General features: G+C 36.5%; 1 protein-coding gene across 1 annotated transcript in view; it reads left to right on the forward strand.

Annotated features, from left to right (window-relative positions):
- Window positions 1-20790, forward strand: part of LOC112560593 (low-density lipoprotein receptor-related protein 1-like) — a 104262-nt gene that overhangs the window by 50036 nt on the left and 33436 nt on the right. Inside the window, 41 exon segments of the mRNA XM_025232529.1 lie at window positions 463-547; window positions 827-989; window positions 1199-1421; window positions 1754-1937; window positions 2405-2533; window positions 2942-2954; window positions 2957-3180; window positions 3360-3540; window positions 3902-4121; window positions 4525-4717; window positions 5979-6101; window positions 6363-6497; window positions 6756-6881; window positions 7092-7214; window positions 7519-7631; window positions 7870-7999; window positions 8338-8478; window positions 8947-9078; window positions 9379-9464; window positions 9466-9508; window positions 9693-9809; window positions 10133-10258; window positions 10599-10793; window positions 11238-11442; window positions 11964-12140; window positions 12700-12847; window positions 13210-13306; window positions 13442-13567; window positions 13834-14061; window positions 14414-14594; window positions 15018-15124; window positions 16133-16217; window positions 16309-16421; window positions 16821-16916; window positions 16919-16948; window positions 17184-17315; window positions 17607-17741; window positions 18206-18335; window positions 18696-19001; window positions 19341-19456; window positions 20020-20145. Of these exon segments, the coding sequence (XP_025088314.1) occupies window positions 463-547; window positions 827-989; window positions 1199-1421; window positions 1754-1937; window positions 2405-2533; window positions 2942-2954; window positions 2957-3180; window positions 3360-3540; window positions 3902-4121; window positions 4525-4717; window positions 5979-6101; window positions 6363-6497; window positions 6756-6881; window positions 7092-7214; window positions 7519-7631; window positions 7870-7999; window positions 8338-8478; window positions 8947-9078; window positions 9379-9464; window positions 9466-9508; window positions 9693-9809; window positions 10133-10258; window positions 10599-10793; window positions 11238-11442; window positions 11964-12140; window positions 12700-12847; window positions 13210-13306; window positions 13442-13567; window positions 13834-14061; window positions 14414-14594; window positions 15018-15124; window positions 16133-16217; window positions 16309-16421; window positions 16821-16916; window positions 16919-16948; window positions 17184-17315; window positions 17607-17741; window positions 18206-18335; window positions 18696-19001; window positions 19341-19456; window positions 20020-20145 (5743 nt within the window).

The following is a 20790-nucleotide window of genomic DNA, read 5'->3' on the forward strand; positions in this document are numbered from 1 at the left end:
AGTAGATGTTCAGATCATCTATAAAAATTTGTCCCATTATGGCTGCTAGACTCCTAGTAGTGAGTAGTAGTTGCCATTTAAACTTGAATTAGACATTAATAATTGTTGCAGCTTGTCTGCTTGGGGAGGACTGAACTAATATTTAATTCATGACAAAGTTTTTGTTAGAGAAGACTGATCGACTTGGGCAGAATTACAATTTTTTGTTTGGAAGTGGTTTTGCATAACTATTTAATACTTTCCAGATTTGTTGAGTGCAACTGTTAAATAAAAAGAGAAAATGAATTGAATAGATCAAAGATAATCGGTTAACAGTGCATAAAATATAAAGAGCTACTGAAGTGTTTTCTCAGAAATTATGCTGACTTGTTTTAATCTATGCATATTTTGTGGATTGTAAACCCATAAAGAGGCAGTGTTTATAAGCTATCCATAGATTCATGTACAAAACAACTGTTTCAGATTTCTAGCGGATCTGCAATGACATGTGGGGATATAGATGGCAGAAGGAAGGCTTGGACTGTCACAGTCATGTTCAGTCTAGAATGTAAGTGGGATGGAGGTTTCCTTTATTGTTTTTTTTCCCCAATTCCTTTTTCAGCAAAAAAATCATTGCTGTAGATTTGCGATGACTGTTCACTAGATGTGTTAAGGGACTGTGCATAAAGTAAATTTGAGCTTTGTCAGCATCACTTAAGTACTACTATCAGTGATTAACCTGAAAGAAAAGTATATCTGTTTCTTTCTTTTGTTTCTTTTTGGGGTTTTTTTTCGATGAAGGCTTTTTTTTCCAGGATAATGTTAAAACATTTTTCCTCTTTTATAGTTGTAAAGCAGATGTCAAAGGATTGGGTGTCAGGCAACTGGTATTTTGCGGACGAAGTCAAAGAGCAGATTTTCCTGTGCACATCAGATGGTAGTTATTGTATGTCAGTCATCCACAATGGAGTCAGAAGGCCCAAGTGTCTAGCTCTGGACCCAACTAAAGGGTGAGCCTGCATTGATAAAGGATGGCTGGGTTTTATGCTTGATCTCTGGAAACAACTGGCAACTTTTTTTACATTTTTAGAGAAAATATTTACTCTATCCCTTCACTCATCACCAGAAAGATTTGTTTGATAGTAATTCAATTTTTTTTTTTTTTTTAATTATGTTTGCCTTACAAATTTTCTATTAATGAAAAATACGTCTCTCCCAGGTACATGTTTTATGCTGATTGGTCCACAAGTTCAAAGGTTAGTCGTGCTGACCTGGATGGCAATAATCCAAAAGATCTTGTGACTAAGAAGATTGTACATCCTCATGGAATTACTCTGGACTTTGCCCTGCAGCACCTGTACTGGGGTGACTCTTTCCTTGACTACATAGAACGTGTAGATTACAATGGAAATGGCCGTCAAGTCATTCTTCCAGGAGTAAAAGTGAGTTAAGACTTAAAGCTACATTATAAATATATATTCTAATATATTTATGTGTATATTATAAATGTATTAAATAATATATATAGAAAGATTGATGTTGAGACATCTTGTTATGCAGAACATTGGTTGCATTTTGTAGATGACTTACTGATTAAATTATATGTGTGTATCAGTTCCGGTTTATTATGGTTCTGTATTGTTTGCGACTTAAGAGCTCGGGATTAGCTAGTGATTGATCTCAATTCTATATTATAATAATCTTTATCATGTATTATTATTATTCATCTCTTATAGTATAGCTGACTCTGAAAGTAAAGCTGGCATTGTTGCAGGTTCACCAGGTGTTTAGTGTTGCGCTTCTTGAGAATGATCTTTACTTCATAAACCATCAGAATCGTCATAGTTCCATTATCCGTTTACATCGTGATGGTGTTTTCCATCCCCAATCTGCGATCAACATTACTATGGATGGACCAGTTGCTTTCAAGATTTTCCATCAAGTTCGACAGCCGCAAAGTGGGTATTTTCATTTAATCTGGTCAGTTTTAAAATGACATTAAGTGGTGGTCCTTGCTTCCCTTCTTCTTTTGAGTAAGTACTAATAATAATTATTTATTTGATAAGGCACATGATTCAAGAACTGTTCAGGTGCTAATTACCCTCAGTATGAACAATCAAAAATCACTTACATATGCATAGAGGGTGCCATTCCGCTCTAGTGGGACTAGAGGAGTGTGTACATGATTGGTGTAGGTGAGATTACAGTTATATAACTATTCAGTGTCTTCAGTTGTCCTTTGATTTATTTATCCTAGATATTTTTTCTTGATGTTCACTTTTATCTCTCTGTAATCAGGAGCTCTGTTCTGACATTTTCCAATGGCAGATTTGAAAATGCTTTTTATGTAACAACTACTGTCACAATAAGTAATAAGTGCAATTATTTATCGTGTAGCTGAGGCAACTGAATTCATATTTTGCAGTGCCAGAGAAAATTTGTGAGAAGAAAAACTGCAGTCATTTGTGTATTCCTGTGCCACAAAATGGACATGCTGTGGCAAAGTGTATATGCAAGGCAGGGTACACTTTATTTGAAGAGAGAGAGTGCAAGCGTAAGTGCAGATGGTGTTACATTCTGGGTCCTCAGATTCACTATTTAATGCAGAAGTTGTGTTCTTCAGAGGTTTTGTATTTTTGTATAAATTATCTCTAATATATAGCAATAAACATTGTGAAAGAGATTGAAATAAGTCATGCCAAAAGTGTTTTTGTTTCCTTGCCTCAGAAAATCCTACCTACATTACCTCCCCTGCAGTTACCTCAGGAGGCTTAGAGGTTTCATAAATGTTAGTGCAATTGTTTATTATGCAATGAAAAATTAAAAGCTATTGGAGGGCGCCAGAACTCATTAAATACATTATTTTATATGGGTGGAAAAAAATGCTTTGCACTTGAACTGATTATCATTTGATTAGTCTTCCAAAAGCATTTTATGTTCCTTCTGATGCATTTTTGTCCAGGAATGACTGTCGATGCCTATTTGCTCTACACCAATGCCCAGCAAGGTACAGTGCGAAGTGTTGCTATGGATTTTCTATTTCTGGGGATGTTCAGGAGCCTATTCACAACCTGTTGAGACCAGTTGCTCTTGCTATTGATCCACGCAACAATGATGTGTACTATTCTGATGTGAAAACCCTGCAAATAGGTCGTCATAACACAAATGGTACTGACCCTCCAATAGTTCTGTTGGGAAATGGTAAGAACCTTATAAGTTTTGAAAATGTGTGTGTAATTAGTTTTTATCAGAAGTAAATATTAACAGAACCAACACTGGGTTTTTACTGAACAGTACCATGACTAAGATGCATCCTGAGTGAATGCTGACAGATGAAGCCCTGTAACTGCTGGATTGTCATCATGGCTGATGTATTGCAGGAGTAGGAGCTACTAGCTGTGAGGGTCTGGCGGTGGACTGGATTGGAAACAACCTGTACTGGACTGATGTTGATCACAGGAGCATCTTTGCTGCGAGTCTCAGCAACTTGAGTCTGATTACGCACCTGGTGAGCAGCAACCTCACCCATCCAAAGTCGATTGTTCTGGATCCAGAGAATGGGTAAGATTGCGTTAGTCTAGTCATATTCTTAAGAATCCAGAAAGTTGCAGAGTTTTGGCTTTTTATAAATTTTTACATTTTAAAATACACTAGCCATCAAAGGTACTGCTGTGACATAATAGCACATTTTATCTTTTAATATGCCACCTTTTAAGTTATAAAGGCAGCTAGTTCTAGTGGAGATGACTTTTTTTTTGTCATCAGTCACTCACTGCCTGATTTGCTTATGCCGCAAGGTCAACATGGTACATGTCATAAGAAAGTAAATTTTGCCATTTCTGTATGATCTGTATGTTGTTAACATGCATTAAGACTAATATTTGCATTTTACTGAGTTGGTAATATGATGCTGCTCCTTTAGCATGATGTACTGGGCGGACTGGGCAATGCGACCTGCTCCTTTTGTGGCCAAAATAGAATGTGCTAGAATGGATGGAACAGAAAGGAGGACTCTGACTAGAGATGTGCAATGGCCCAACAGCCTGTTTCTGGATAAGAAAGAAAATATTCTTTACTGGACTGAGGCATACTATGATCGCATTCAAGGCATGTTCCTCAGCAATGGCACAATCTTGAATGGAGTGAGTGTGTGTTCTTTTAACAGGAGCTTTGGGCATGATTTGAGTCACATCTATAACATACACAGCATTGCTATGAAGGTTTTGTAGTCTGTTCCAGTCTATGTTAATAATAGGAAGAATTATTTTTCATTACATTTTTATTCAACTTTATTTTTAGAACAGAGGGGATGCCACTAAAAGTTTGAGCTTATGCTATGTGGTCACCCAGTTTGGGTGTGGAATTGGAGATGAGAGGGGTGGGGGAAAAAAACTGTGTATGGGTGTGTGCATGCAATTTTGCCTCAGTACATATATTACAGTACACATACACTTGGTGTTTGTTTTTATACTTTTCTGCTTAGAACACAAGGTGATTGTGCAATAAACCTGTATTTTTTGTCTTTGTTTTCCCACCCACTATTAGTCACAGGTGCCACTGCAGTATTTGGATCATCCATATGGCATAGTTTTCCATGATGGCACTTTTTATTGGACTGAATCCTTGAAAGGGCAGGTGCGCAGTTTTCGGAATGACACAGGCATGATAATTCTTCGTAATGACAGCAAGCCTATTTTCAATTTGGTGCCAGCTAACAGTCAGCATGTAAATTTTTCATGTAAGTAATGCCCTCTGTGTGTGAGTGTGCATGCAAGTACATGCATGCATGCTTTCTTCTTCATACTGTATCAGATGACATGACTGTATGGCGATAATGCCCTCTAGCTACCCAGTTCCAACTGAAAATAGGCTAATACCATAAAACCTGAAGACCTTCCCAATTAGGACCCTATCTTAGTTACGACTAAACATTTTTACATATTTTGCTACCTCCCCACCCCAACTTACAACTGACAGTTTTTGCTCTGTTACAACTTTTTTTTTATGACAAAAGATGTGTATTGAAAATAATTAAGTACATTTAGAAATAGACTGCTTTTGGCCAACCATTTACCCTAAATTGCGATTTTCTGAAGAAATAATGTAAAATTTGAAAGAGAATGTTGGTTAAGTCGCAGGTCATTATGACTCAAACCATATGACTCCAATCATATTTATCACCTCCTGAGTCATTTCATACTAACCATATTGTCCCAACCTGGACAGTTGAAAAAATCCAGGCTCAAAAGACAAATCGATCTCTGATGACAGGAGTAGCTATTAATGTAAAATATAAGCAACAGAACCATGTGTTATTCAAACAAATCCTGCCATCATCTTACTAAATAAAAATGTCCACTTTCAGAAAACTAATTACACAGTGACGCATAACATAATTTTCTCTTAAATCATTATTTTTTTTGTGTTTTACAAAGCCTCTGATGTCATTTTTAATATAGGGTCGATTTAACTCAGGCAGGAAGTTTGATATAGCCAGGGGGATATTGGTTTTGGTTGATATGACTGGCCCCTCTGTTCATTGTTGTCCAGCGCACATCTGCTGATTGTGCTTTATTAACAACCATTTTTCCAGAAGTGGCATGTTTGTAAAAATAAAATTCTTGTAACTGTCAGTTTGTGTTTTATTGTGACACTTTTCAGTAACCTTCAAGTATTAGAGCTTCAAGTATAAGAGTTTTATTTCAACATTTAAAGAAATGAATTTATAGCTGTTTGAAGTTGTGGCTCCTGGAATGGTTAATCTCCCTCTCAGTTGCGACCTGATTTTGGTGGAGGTTTAGCAAGTCTTAATAGGGAGGTTTGACTGTAACTGTATGTACTCTATAACCATTCATTACCTGTGTACATATTCTTTTGTAAAATTTCCATGTGGTTAGATAGGACACATAATAAGTTATTCTGTGTAGCAGGTAAAAGTGCCGCATGCCATGCTAATTTACTGCTTATTGTAAATTTAACAAATTAATCTCTTTCTACAGCTAACCATCCCTGCATCAAGGCCAAGATGTGCAGTGATCTGTGCATTCCTACAGGGCCAGCAACATATATTTGCATGTGTGCTTTGGGGCGAACTCTAAAGTCAGATAATAACACATGTGAAGGTGGGCCTCTTTTCAATATATTCTATGAATTAGCCTAGAAATAGCAGGAAAAAGTTCAAATGAAGAGTACATAAATTTGATTGTATATGTATCTAGGCTTCTGTTCAGCACATGGCTCTAAAAGTATATTTCTGCATTCTTTTACGCACATAATAGACTTTTTTTTTTTTAAAACTGTAAACTTTGTTTTCCCCATTTTATCACATATAAAGCAGATGGTCTCTGGTTCATATTTGAAGAATTAATGAAATTTGTTGCAAGGCGATCTGGGACGCCTGACGTGTAATGCTAACAGCCAGTTCCAGTGTCATGACGGTAGCTGCATTCCTATCACCATGAAATGCAATGGCATTCCTCAGTGCCTTGATAAGTCTGATGAAGACAGTAATACTTGTGGTGAGTTGTGCCTCTGTCATTTAACAGATATAAACTTGATAGGTTCTTTGAGAACTGCATAATGCATAAGACACACTTTGACAAGAAAAGGTTTTATTCCTTTAACTGTGGTGCTGATGTTGTATTCTGACCATAATAAAAGGTTTTATGATTCATTGCACTTGATTGATGTCACTTTCTGGTAATGGCATGTGCGAGAGCTATGTTCAGGTCTGCTGCTTGAAGATGTATGAAGACCATGTTTTATATTTGTTGCAGGTAACACTACATGTGAGAACTATATGTTCTCATGTGATATCAACAAATGCATTTACCAGCAGTTTGTGTGTGATGGGGAGTATGACTGCCTTGATCACTCAGATGAACAAGTTGACTTATGCAAAGGTGGGCAAACCTATGAAATACTATTTTCAACTGCAAATATCCTTATTATAAGGAAATATTCTGACATTTAGTAAAAATAAAATATATTTTTATAAAGCACTGTATCACAAGGTTAAGGTCATACTGTACAAGCAGTGTTTTAACTTTTTTGCTGGTACCTGCCCTCTGATGTAATGCCCACATGTAATTTCTTTTCCCAATGGTTACCAGATCGCAAATGCCCTGGAAACTATACAAGGTGTGCAAGTAACAATCACTGCATCCCTAATACATGGAAGTGTGATGGGGAGAAAGACTGTCAAGATGGTTCTGATGAAAATCCAGAAGAATGTCGTAAGATTCATTCATATTCCTGGCTCATTTTTCCCATTTCTTTGACAGACTTGGACCAAGGGCATAGAGACTTTGTTTATGTTTTGATTGAAGACATTGTGTTTTACCTTTTAGGCTTGTTTCACATTGCTGCCTAATGCATTTATTCTAAAAGACAAAGTTTGAATTTGACAAGCTGAAAAACAGCCTGAACTTTCAGGTAGATACAAGTCAGTAAACGGATACTGTGAGAAAGGTTATGAAGTCTTGCCAAAAGTACTGCAGAGATTTTGAAGTATGAGGACCGTGATTGTTGTATGTGCAGATTTCAAAAGCAGACCATGCACCCCACATGAGTTTCAATGTTTGAGTGGACGGTGTATACCTCACACCTATAGGTGTGACAATGAGTATGACTGTGACGATCACACAGATGAGGTAAGAAGCCAGTAGTTGTTGCAATTTGTTGTTTGTTGTCATCTTTATTCTGTATCATTACTGCTGGTTAAATATTACTTTCTATATCACACACACATATACAGCATATATTACACCACCAAAAAACTCTGGCTTGACACATTTAGCATAAATTTAATAGTTATTCCTGAAAAACTTTTCAAATTCTTCAGGTGGTTTCAGGGTATCTGAAATAAATTATAATTGTGACTTTGCCCAGGCTGAATGTAGTCATTGGTGTGACCCAGACCGTGAATTCAAATGCAAAGATGGCTCCACCTGCTTGCCAATAAGCTACCTATGCGATGGAGAGAGAAACTGTCCTGATGGAACTGATGAACTAAAGTGCCGTAAGATTGCTTCATTTGTGTTTTGCATGCCATTGTTGCATTCCTCTGATTTTTATTTCACAATCTCATTTGCTGCATTTTTTATTTCCACCCTGCCTTTCATATTTTCATGTTATTTGGCTAGGGGGGGATATCATCTCAGTGATCTTTTGTCTGAATCAACTAAAACTATTTCTTACTTTCAGATAGAGTGTTGGGAAGGAAACATATACATGTGTGTGTTTATGTGATGTTAAAGTCTAAGATGGGAGTGTAGATGTAAGGTGTAGATGGGAGTGGATGTGTTAATGCATTTTCTTTTGTCTAACTCCTTCTTTCCTCTGACTGATGATGTGCAGTGAACCAGCAGGTCATTTGCGAAGCTAGTGAATTCATGTGCATTGAGGACAGGTCCTGCATCCCAAATCTAGCACGTTGTGATGGCATTGGCGATTGTGTGAATTCATCTGATGAAGTTGGCTGTGATGGCATTAAAATACGTGAGTTTAGGGTAATTTTGTTAATCAGCGTTTAATGGAAATATTTCTTGATTCTCTCAGTAAGTAAAGAATTAATGACCAATACCTTGAATAATAAGGATTATTTTCAAGATCTTGATTCTTTTGTGTTCAATGGCCAGCAGAATTTTTAACCATCTGAATATGTTTGCCTCTTTTTATTTCGTAGAACTACCATAACTTTGATCATAAATTAAAGAAAAAAGGAAAGAATGTGTTCATTTTTGAACATATATTTTTATTTATGTATATATATTTTTTTTTTCCAGAAAAGCTGTTATTATTCTCAGAATAAACATTTATATTCAGTGTCAGTTATTTTTTCATTTACACTGACTCACGTTTTAAAAAAGAAAGTCATCTTTTTTTAGCAGTCTTAACTCTAACCCTGAGTTAAAGCCACTCTAGTGCTAGTCTGTAAATATATTGTTTCATTTAAAATGTTGACAGAGCATCTTAATGACACAAACAGTTGCCATTGGTCTGAGTTCAAATGTGATGATGGTAGTAGATGTATACCCAGTGCATGGAAATGTGATGGAGACAACGATTGTGCAGATCGCTCAGATGAACGCCACTGTAGTAAGTGTATAGTATTGTCACTGCCTTGGCTATTTGTTGACTCATTAAACATGTGGGTCAGGAAGGGGAATTTATTTCTGTCAGCTTTAACAGGTTAAATGATTTTTTGAGTGCAATTTCTTCCATCTTTAACTCATTCAGTACAAAGTGACACAACTGAGCTGTAGCTTTGAAGACATTCCCTTGTGCAAACTGTATAGGAAGGAGTTAAGATATGGCATTTGTTCTTTATACCTTCTTTGAGAAATCCATGGGATGTGCTATTCTGCATTGAAATATACAAATCATTTTGTTTTACAGGCTTTTTTTCAAGCTGCCTTCTTCCCAACTTCTTATGCCTAAACCATTCCTACATGTGCTTGCCACCGGAGAAGGTGTGCAACAACATCTTTCGACTGCCCAGACCACTCTGATGAGGGCCGACTCTGTGGTATGTTTCTCAAAAAGTCGTGACACCACCTGTCAACTAAATGCATTTGTTGAGGGCATATTTCTGTGGAGTTTCATCAGATGGTGTGATCATCATTCATTGTTATTACTTGAGGATTATGAGCATAGATTGTATGCATAGGCACATGGTCATTAAACTGATGCTGGGTAATTTTATTCTGCAGAATATGACAATTGCCTCAATAATGACTGTAGCGATGTGTGCTACACCTTCCCAGAGGGCTTTGTGTGTGGATGTTTCAAAGGTAGAACACTTCTTCCAGACAACAAAACATGTACAGGTAAGATTTATTTGTATTTCCATTATTTCATGGATATGCTTTGCATCAATAAATCAGGGTATAATTGTTATTTTGATTGCAGTTACTATAAAAGAGAAGCTGTGATATTTTTTGTATCAATAAAGAAGGGTATATACTATAAAAGAAATGCTGTGATAAAAATGATGCACCTGCTAGACAACAGTAAAACAAGCAGCAAATCTTTTGTTGATCTTGTCCAAATAAAGTTAATCAGTAAAGTCTATTAGTAGCATTATGTGCATGAAACATCAGTAGAGATACTGCTTAAAAACATGGCTGCTTAACTGGTCATTTGCTTTTAGACATAGACATATGTGACCAGTGGGGAGCTTGCAGTCAGAAGTGCACGAAAGTCCCTTCAGGAAAGAAGTGTGAATGCTACTCTGGCTATTCCCTTATGAGTGATGGCTACAGCTGCAAAGCTGATGGTATGTGTTAAAGACAGTTGCCATTGACAACCTGACTTTTTTGTTTTGATTGCATATCGTACATAACCAATTTCTTGAATTCAAATATGAATTTTACTTGTGAGGTTAAAGATGCGGAAGTTATAATTGTTTAGTAATCTACTTACTAAAGTAGCAAATATTTATCCTTGAACCATACAAAATGGTACAAACACTGTCATTAAGACAAGATTTTAAAACTCCCATGATCCTGCTAAAATGTATTCTGGCATTCTCATAACCCATGAAAAATGTAGTACACTAACAAAATACAGTATAGATATGCTGCACACACTGTTCAGTATGCTTACTTTTTCTCCAGGTGACGATCCCGTGCATGTGATATTTTCACGTCGACATGAGATTCGTCAACAGAATGTGAGGACTTTGGAGGAGCAGTCACTTGTAACAGGCCTCCGTAATACCATTGGAATGGACTTCCTGTGGGAGAAAAAGTGGCTTTTTTGGACAGATGTTGGAGATGATAAGATATACCGTGGGACCATTTTGCCAAACAGTGAGCTTGAGATTAGATTTCTAATAAGCATTTCTGTTTTCTTGGTTTCAAACCTTTTGTGTCCTAACCCCTGACAGCGGTGTATTCATCTGTAGGGTGACTTGGTCTGCTTGCAGTTGAGGAGTCACCCACACAAGAATGCAATGAGACAACAGTGGTGTTAAAGTCATGCAGCCACTGTCAGGCAATTAAGAGATCTTTTTCCCCTTAATAAATTCTCTCCGCCAGCCATGAAATTAAGCTTGGAGTTTCTGACCAGTTTTTAAAACATATAACTTTCATTCATTCGTAGCAAAACTATGTTGTGATTTTTTAAAGTGTTTTTGGGGGAAAGCATACTTGGATGGACATAAATTTGAACTTATGCTGTCATGGAAAGAGCTTGCCACTTTATGCATTTAATTACCATTGCTCTCTTTCTTTTTTTTCTTTTTTTTTTCATAGCTGTGACAGACATTCATCGTATCGTTGACGTTGGACTTTCCACAACTGAAGGCATTGCAGTGGACTGGGTAGCAGGAAATATCTATTGGGTGGAGAGCAATCTGGACCAAATTGAAGTTGCCAAATGGGATGGCAGTAATCGCACCACCTTACTAGCTGGCTCCATGCACAGTCCCCGTGCTCTTGCCCTTGACCCACGTGATGGGTAATTTTTTTTTCCCTTGATTTTTCAACACAAGGTTTCAGCAGTTTAGAAAGTCTTGTTGAAATTGAATTGTTAGTCCTTCACAAGATATACCAAAGAGTTCAACTTTTTCCTTAATCTTTTCTGTCTTTGAACAGCATTTTTTTTATATACATTTCTTACTACACACACATTGATGCATATGCATACATTGGCGTGTATACTCATAAACATAAACATTCAAGCATGTGCATACATTTGCATTAACAGCTGCATGTTTTCCTCGTGATGCTTTGACAGGTATTCTCTATGAAAAGATACTTCTCAAGATATGAAATATTAGCATTCTGAGGGTTTTTATGTCTGCTCATTTTCAGTCATGCTCCAGTAGGTTTTATGTTGTGCAAGAAATTTTACTTGTTACAGAGATAAAATTTGTCAATTTGAAATGGTAAAATCTTTTAGCCTAAAATGATTGTTAAGATTTGTGTAGTGAAGCTCTTTGTTTCACACGTCGTTTACTGACCTTACCTGTTTATTAGTCTTCTTTTCTGGACTGACTGGGATGGGGAAATGCCTCGCATTGAACGTGTAGCCATGAGTGGACAAAGAGAAACACGGCAAATCATCTTTGACATCCGAAATGTGTCAGGCAGTGGGTGGCCAAATGGGTTGGCTCTTGACTATGAAAATCGTCGTCTGTACTGGGTTGATGCCAGGTGAGATAGCTGTAGTAACAGTGTAGAGATCACAGCATTTATCTTTAAAATATCTATACTTGACAACTACTAATGAATTGACCTTTTTATTGATACATGGAGTCTTTTCTATAGTTGTACAAGAAATTCTGATAATTTGGAATTGTTGTGCAGGTTTTATTTCTATACTGTTTGTGTCTGCAACCAGCAGAGAATAGAAGAGATGTTGAATATAAATAATAATACAATGATTTCATAGCATTTTGTCTCACCATGGAAAGCTAGCTGAAAGTGCTTTACAAACACAGATATAATAATAAGGGCCTCAAAGCAAAGTACGTTATGTCACTGCTACTACCCAAAGAGCCATTTCAAGTCTGCTCATCTGCTTTGACAGTCTTGATTTGCAGCTTATTCATTTTCTCCCAGTCCATTAGACATAAAAGTGATAAAACTTAGAGTAACCATAATCCACAACCTCTAGATTCATCCACAACATGGTAGATCATGTTAGATACTTTTATTGGCAATTTATTTATGGGCAGAAATTAGTTATTGTTTGGTTTGGAATTGTGTACAGATCTGACTCGGTGCACTGCACAAAGTATGATGGCTCAGGGCATCAGCTGATACTTACCTCCCATGAATACCTTAGTCATCCATTTTCTCTTACTGTTTTTGAGCATTACATCTACTGGACAGACTGGCGCCTCAATGGTGTCATCAGGGTAAGACAAGGAGATGGGGGAAGAATACTTAATAAATATGTTTTGAAGTATATAATCTTAAGCTTGTTTCATAGTACACAATTTTAAGAAGTATTACAATTTACATGATTTCATGTTACATTTGGCACAAGCCTGTTGATCCCATTCCATATTATATTTAATACAAGTAAATGTTGCATATGACACTAATTTGTCACAGCTAATACTAGTTTTAGTCAACAATTTTGTCATAACTATCAAAGTTGATTTTATGCTGTGTGCTACTTGATATTGGTCTTTATATTTGAAAGAGAAAAACTTTTATATTTTGAGCTCAGCAAAAGATTGTTGATATGATTATCAAGCAGTCTTGATGTGCACAGGCAAACAAGTTCAATGGCTCGGGGATAGAAGTTTTGCAAAAAACATACACACAGCCATTTGACATCAAAGTCTTTCATCCTTTTCGGCAGCCAAAAGGTAGGTAGTAATTTTACTTTTCAAAGGACATTCATTGTTATTTCCAAATAATTCAGTAGTTCCTAAAAAAAATCTATACTTAAAGTTACACCATTTAAGAAATATTGTTGAATCGGATTATAACTTTAATTTCAGTTGAGAGGAACCCATGTGAAAATAATGGAGGCTGCTCCAATTTGTGTCTGCTTGGCCTAAATGGTACATCAGTGTGTGCCTGTCCTCATCGCTTCAAACTTGGAGCAGATAATAAGACATGTGAGAGTAAGTTATTATTGTTCATTGTACACTTGGTCTAAATGTTACATCAGTTTATGCCCATCCTCATCACTTCAAACTTGCAGAAGATAACAAGACATGAGAGTAAGTTTGTGTATGTGCTTGCACATGCCTGTATGTGTCTGCATTTATGCGTCATGTGTTCACTACAATAGAGCCAAGCAACCTTGAAAAGATTATATTTTCATCTATGTGTTTGTCAGAAAACTTGACCAGTTGGGGAAAAAATTTTATTTTCATCTTTTCCGCAGAGGATGACACATTTCTGCTGTATGTCAAGGAGCATGAGATCCGTGGAGTGGATCTGTCATATGCATACTACAATGTGATCCCATCTATCACTCTCCCTTTTGTGGAGAATGCCTCTGCTATTGATTATGATGTTCAGGCAGATCGGCTCTACTGGACAGACAGAAATCGCAATGTGATCACGTCTGCTTTCCTCAATGGGACTGGTATCCAAACTGTTATTGATACAGGTGACAGAAAGGATATATTTTGCTTTAAAGAATTGCCAGTCTGCTTGGCATAATCTTTGTTGTGCCATACTTACATTCTGTTTTTGAGATTTCAAGGTTTTTTTGTTTTGGTAACATGCTACATTTGTCCACTAACTGCAAACATTCCTTAATAAATCTAAAAATACTGCTTATTTTTGCCAAATTAATTTACATTGAATTATTTCACATTTCACGGACACTTTTTAATGACTTAAAAATGTACATAGCTTCTTCAGATATAATGGATAGAGTTCCTCTGTTTGTGACTTTTTAACTTCATTTTTCTCATATGGGAGATTTTTTAGGTCAGGTATTATATCTTGTTCATCAGGCTTGTCGAACCCAGAAGGTTTTGCCATTGACTGGCTTTCGCGCAATATGTACTTCACATCCTATGATAAAAATGAAGCCTCAATCTCTGTGGCAAACTTGGATGGGGCTTACCGTCAAGTCATCTTCAGCAGCGGAGGGGACTCAAAACCCAACTCAATGGTTATTCATCCAAGAAAAGGGTTAGACTTATTTTGTTTCTTTTTTTTTATGTAGATTTTTTTAACATATTACCTACCCTTTTATATGATCCTTTTCCCTTGTGTTAGCTTTTCTTGGTAGTGATTTGATCACCTGGGGATCTTTTCTACCCTTTTAATGTATTGTTACATTCTCTCACCATGATATTGCCTTAGTTGCTGGCACAGCATAAAACTCAAACAGCGAACTCTTACAAAGTAGTGAATGCAAAAGGCATTGGAAGCAACAAGACAACCACATGGTTTCTCAAAGTAATCAAAAATCTGAAAAATGAAAGGGTCCTAAAAATTTTATGATTTTATAAAGAAAACTTGAAAACAAATCTCTGGACTAGAAATGTATGAAAAAAACTACTTTGCCATGCGCAAAGTCTGTCATCCACTCCAATGCATCTATATGTGCAGGTTGATGTTCTGGTCAGATATTGGAGGCAGCACTCATCGAATCATGCGTGCAAACATGGATGGTACTAATGTGACAGAATTTGCCACTAATCTTAACCACCCTGCCAGTGAGTAGATAGTTGTGAGTAATGATCTCCAGCTAGTTTAGGGACAAATTAATAGATTTTCTGAATGAGCTGCCATTATCATGGTACAGTGAAATCTCCCTATTAAGAATTGCTAAAGTACACCAAAATTGGATCGTAACTGTGAGGGGTCTTAATAGGGAAATTGGACCAGTCTGCATTTATTCTGGGAAGCATGACTTAAACACCTATAAATTCAAATTCATTTATTTAAATGTTGAAAATAAAACTTTTAAAACTATATAGTTCATATCTCTCTGGTCATGCTTACTTTACCTGCCATTATTTTGCTGGATTGAAAATTTGTAGAGGAATTAACGTTCCAAATAAGAGCAATTGATCAATACACATGCACCATGGTAGACAAAGATACTTAAAATGCGCTATATGTATTTTTAAAACATGAGTCAGATAGTCACAATAAAGCACAAACATTCACAAGAATCTTATTTTTATATATATATCATGTGATATAAAAAAATATTCATTAATGAAGCACAACAGATGTGTGCTGTTAAACAAAGAGACAACAATTAACCAGGGAGCGTAGTCATAGCTGGTTTTAGGTTATATTGACCATTGACCCCATAAATAGTCTTTCAGTCATTTTCAAAATGTATTTATGTTATTCCTGCATAAAATAAAAGGCACAATATAGTTGACCAAAAGCAGTCAGTCAGCGTTTTAAATGCAGGACAAATGGGCAACTTATTCAAAAAAGTCGTAATGAAGCACAAACTGTAGTTGATTAGTTGTGTTGAAATAGTTGTAATAGAGATGAAGGTAAATATACAGTCATCAAATTTTTTAAGGTTGAATCTAAGATGGTATCACAATACTGAAAGTCTCAATGAAGAGGTTTTTTTTATACAAGTGAGCTGATAAAGCGCCACCAGTTCTATTCTACAAAAGAGTATTTTGAATAATTTATAGTCTTTCTCAGTAATAAATGCTGTCTGTATTTCCCTTCAATGTTTATGTAACTGACAGGTCTGACCTTGGATATGGAGGAGGAGAAGTTGTACTGGGTCAGCCGAAAAGAGGCCAAAGTGCTGTATTGTCCTCTCACAATCCTGTAAAAACCCTTCTGAATGGATTTCTAATGTGAACTTGAACATCTCACTGTCCTCAATGGCAATCTACCACAAAACGGTGTACTTTGCCAGCAACAGTAGCATCACAAAATTTGACCAGGAAACTCAGACCAAGATGACATGGACAACAGACACACAGCCCATCTCAGCAATGCAGATCTACAATCCCAAAATCAGGCGCGGTGGTGAGATGTTAAGAATGAAAAAAAATAAGTGGATCTATAAATCAGTACACATAAATGGAAGTAGAAGAATAAATACATGTAGGTAGAAAATGAATAAACAAGAGACATTTTGCAAAAAAATGTTTTTATATCCTATTAGATGCATTTGAAATCTTCTAATACATGAACCATAACCATGTACAGGACTATGTTTTAGTTTTAGTTGATTCATTGTTACTCCTCTTGGACTATAAGCTGCATCGGACTATGATCTGTGTTAAAATATACAGAAAAAGAACAGAAATCATCCTGAACGTTCTGAAACTTAAAAGATTAGTTTCTGAAGAAATGTGTTCTACCTGTGAGCACATGTTAGACTGTCAGGTGTGCCTATGCATAATGAAGTATATTCTGAAATAGATAGCAATGGATGCACGAAGAACAATGGGGGATGTCAGCAGCTTTGCTTGCCGTTGCCTGGGAACCCGCCCCGAATTTGTCGATGCACATCTGGCTTTGATCTGGTGCTGATGGGAAAACCTGTCTTGGTAAGTCCATTAGACCCTTTTTACCTTCTATACTTAGAGAAACCATTTTTGTTCATTTTTTTTAACACTTGGCAAATAATTTAGAGGACATAAAGGAGAAAAAGAAAAGGCATTAAACAAATTTAACAACTGACACAATCCTGTACCACAACATGTCCTAAAAATGAAGCAGTGGGCAGCAAACACATTCAGATGTGACACATACCTGTGAGATCGTCATTTCTGTTATCTCCAGGTGTTTATCCCTTTATTTTATACTCAACTGAATCAAAGATCAGAGGAATGAAACTCCACGGAGAGGTCAAGCCAGAAGTTTTAGCTCCTGTGTCGAGGACTTCTCTTGCAGCATCTGTTGACTTCTATGCCAGTAAGTTTGGTTTGTGTACAATGTTTGCAGAATGAGTGAGACTGGTACAAGGGAGCATCCTTATGCTATAGTTCCTGTGGCTACTAGAACTAATAAATAATATTTCACTAGTATGCTTTACAATCTGACTTGGTTTTTGCCAATAAATGTAATTTGACTTTAATTTTTTTCATTTGAAAGACAGGTTTTGCGCTTAAATAAATAAGTCTTGAAACTTGTGCAGCTGACATATATGACTGATTACATAAGTTAAACTACATACTTTTGCCTTCTTTTCTGAAATAATCACAGAGGAAGATATGATTTATTGGGTGGACACCAATATACAAACAATATCTCGAATCAAACGAGACTTAAGCCAGCGTGAGAATATAATTACTGATGGCATCAGTCGTGTGGAGTCACTTGCAGTGGACTGGGTAGCAGGTCAGTGCTTTGGTGATATTCCGTCACAGTTTTGTGTCTGGAAAAGGAATAGGCAAACAAGCATAAAAAATTACAATGAAAGGGATTTTAAGTTAGGGTCTTTCACCTTTTTACTAGCTGGTTTGGGAGGGAATGTATTGATGAGTGGATAGGTGTGGTTTGTATAGGAGTATTGGTGTATGGGTGGTGTAGATCTGTGCAAATGTGCCACACAGCTGTAAGAGAGATATAGTGTAATGATGGCATCTTGCACAAATGATTTAAATGATAAAAATGTTATTATAGCAGCTTGAGAAATATTCTTTGCAACGAAAACACAAAATTCTTAATCATCATAGACTTTGTCTTGCATATGAAAGTATCCATTGGTGAGCAGCTGAGGAAAGAAACTGCTTCATTGCCTCTCTGCCTTGAAATGTGCACAAATGTTTTATGAGCATATGATCAAGACTACTTGCTTTTAGGCAACATATACTGGGTAGACCGCGGACACCATGCCATCCAAGTAGCCAGGCTTGATGGATCTCATCGTTACGTCATCATACACGACAACTTGGACAAACCTCGTAACATTGCTGTGGACCCAAAGAATGGGTGAGTGCTGATTTAATCCTTACAATATAGTAATCCTCTGATTCATGAACGAAAAGTGTAGAAAGTAGTTTTGAGCGTTTCGATACAGAACCCTTAGTGGTATAAATAGTCTGAGCAGACTATGTAGACTGTTAAAGCAACTGTTTTGAAGACTGAAACTCCAGTTTTAAAGCTTGCATAGAGAAGTTACCTTTCCATGTTATTTATAGTTCATTTAATAAGGTTTGCATGCTTTTGAAAATAACCAACAAGAATTTATTAGCATTGTTGAAAGCATTAATTATTTGTTAAAAATGGATATAAAACTTAACAATCTTTTCAGTTTGTTATGCATTTTATCTCTGTACCACTTTGTTTTAGGTATTTATATTTCACCGAAACAGGAAGTTTCCCAAGAATCATTCGAGCAAAGTTAGATGGCTCGGAGCGAGAAAATTTTGTTGTTTCTCAGCTGAAAACAGAATATGAAGAAGAACTGCCCGTTCTTCTTCCTGAAGGACTCGCTATAGATTTTGCCGAGAACATGTTGTACTGGTGTGATAGAAGGAGAGATGTCATTGAAAAAGTCAACATCACTTCAAGAATTCGTAAAGTTGTTGTGTCATCTGGCTTGGTGGACTGCAGGGCTTTGGCTGTTTACGGTGATTACGTCTACTGGGCAGACCAGTGAGTAATTCTCTGTGCACTATTTGAAGGTTCTTGTCACCTTGAAACACTGAAGTGCGATATTATTTTGTTTGATCTGAAGGTATTTGGAACTGTGGTCTTCGTATTACAATAGACCTATAATCTAGAACTGGAGCACTTCCAGTTGCTGAGAATATGAACATTTGAAGGTGTCTAAAAGAAAGATATTAGCATATGTCCTGTTTAAGGGACTGGTTCTTCACTGATTAACATTTATTGTTAGGCTAATTAATGTTTCTTTAGCACAGAAATCACCTCTGTCAGTCTTGAAATAAAAACAGAATCACATGATTACTGGATGAATTTCTTTGGTGGCAGAACTGAAAGTGGAGGCTCCATTAAAAGATTCAATAAGACACATAGTTCTCAGATTGACAGTATTGCTGCCCATATTGACAAGCTTCAGGACATTAAAATCTTTTATGTAGAAAATGGTGAGTACTATATCTCTTGCCTTTTAAAGTCACTTCAATAAATCAAAGAAACAAGTGTGAATTTTAGAACATGCATGTATATATGTTCCTTTATGTGTAATGTATACATGTACATGCATTTGATTCATCCAGCCATCTGTGCATATTGCATGAGTGGCTAAGTTATATGTGGGTGCATACATATGTGTGTTTGTGTGCACTCACCTGGATTATAAAAAGAAACAGTCCCACAGATGTAAGTAGCTCACATTGTCAAGGGTATATTGGAGACGGTAGAGACCAACCCTACCCTCTGTCACTTTTTACCTTACCTAAAAAAATTAAGAAAATGCTGTATGGGCAAGAGAAGCTTTTCAGCCACAGGTCTAGACAGGGTTTTAAGTCTCCAGTAATCTAGTCAAATTAAACACACTAACCAGTAGACTGTTCCGCCTTTCTTGTGTACATTAGTATGCTTGCTCATCAGGACTTTATTCATCATGGATATCTAGGAGAAGCTTAAGTAAATGGATAGACTTTTTAGAAATATCATGTAATGATGTATGCTTACATTCACCCTGCAGACATACAGAACCCTTGCAGTGACAAGAATGGAGGATGTCAAGAACTCTGTCTGTACACTGGAGGTAACAGTACTACATGTGCTTGTTCCCATGGCAGAGTAGCCAAGGACAAAAAGTCATGTGAAGGTAGGAAGGCTTATGACATTGTAATCAGATTGTTTCATTATCATGTATTTGTCATGTTGATTTTTTCCATAAGCATGAAAATTATTGTTTTAATCATGCATAGGCATTTTTTATGTACATTTTTACCATAAGCTGACATCTGTCTGCAGTAAAAATAAAAAAACAAACATACATACAAATGAACAAAAAACCTTACAACCTTAAAGACCAACATGAATGGCTTGGATTTATTGCAGATATCAGTAGATATAGGCCACATAAACATAGCCTGTAAATTTCAGCCTCCAAAATACATCCATTAATTATCCGCTAGCAAAGTATGTGAATCAATAAGCACTGATAGCGGTTTACTACATCATGCTAGTGCATCATTCACAGCATTGCAGCTGTCAACACCAATCAAAGAGAGAGAATGAGCGACAGTTTGGGTTACTCGGACATTGAAAGTCTGCATTTCTTGTGCTAAAGTAGCAGTTTTTCAGAACCACGAGAAATGCAGACTGTTCTAATAATAATAATCTATAATAATAATAATCTGAATGGTCGCTCATTCTCTCTCTTCTTGGTGTTGACAGCTGGCAATGTTGTGAATGGTGTACCAATGTTGACATAGTACACTGATAGTGGCGCTCATTGATCGCAGGA

Source organism: Pomacea canaliculata, linkage group LG1 (genome assembly GCF_003073045.1).
Source record: "Pomacea canaliculata isolate SZHN2017 linkage group LG1, ASM307304v1, whole genome shotgun sequence".
Classification (NCBI taxonomy): domain Eukaryota; kingdom Metazoa; phylum Mollusca; class Gastropoda; order Architaenioglossa; family Ampullariidae; genus Pomacea; species Pomacea canaliculata.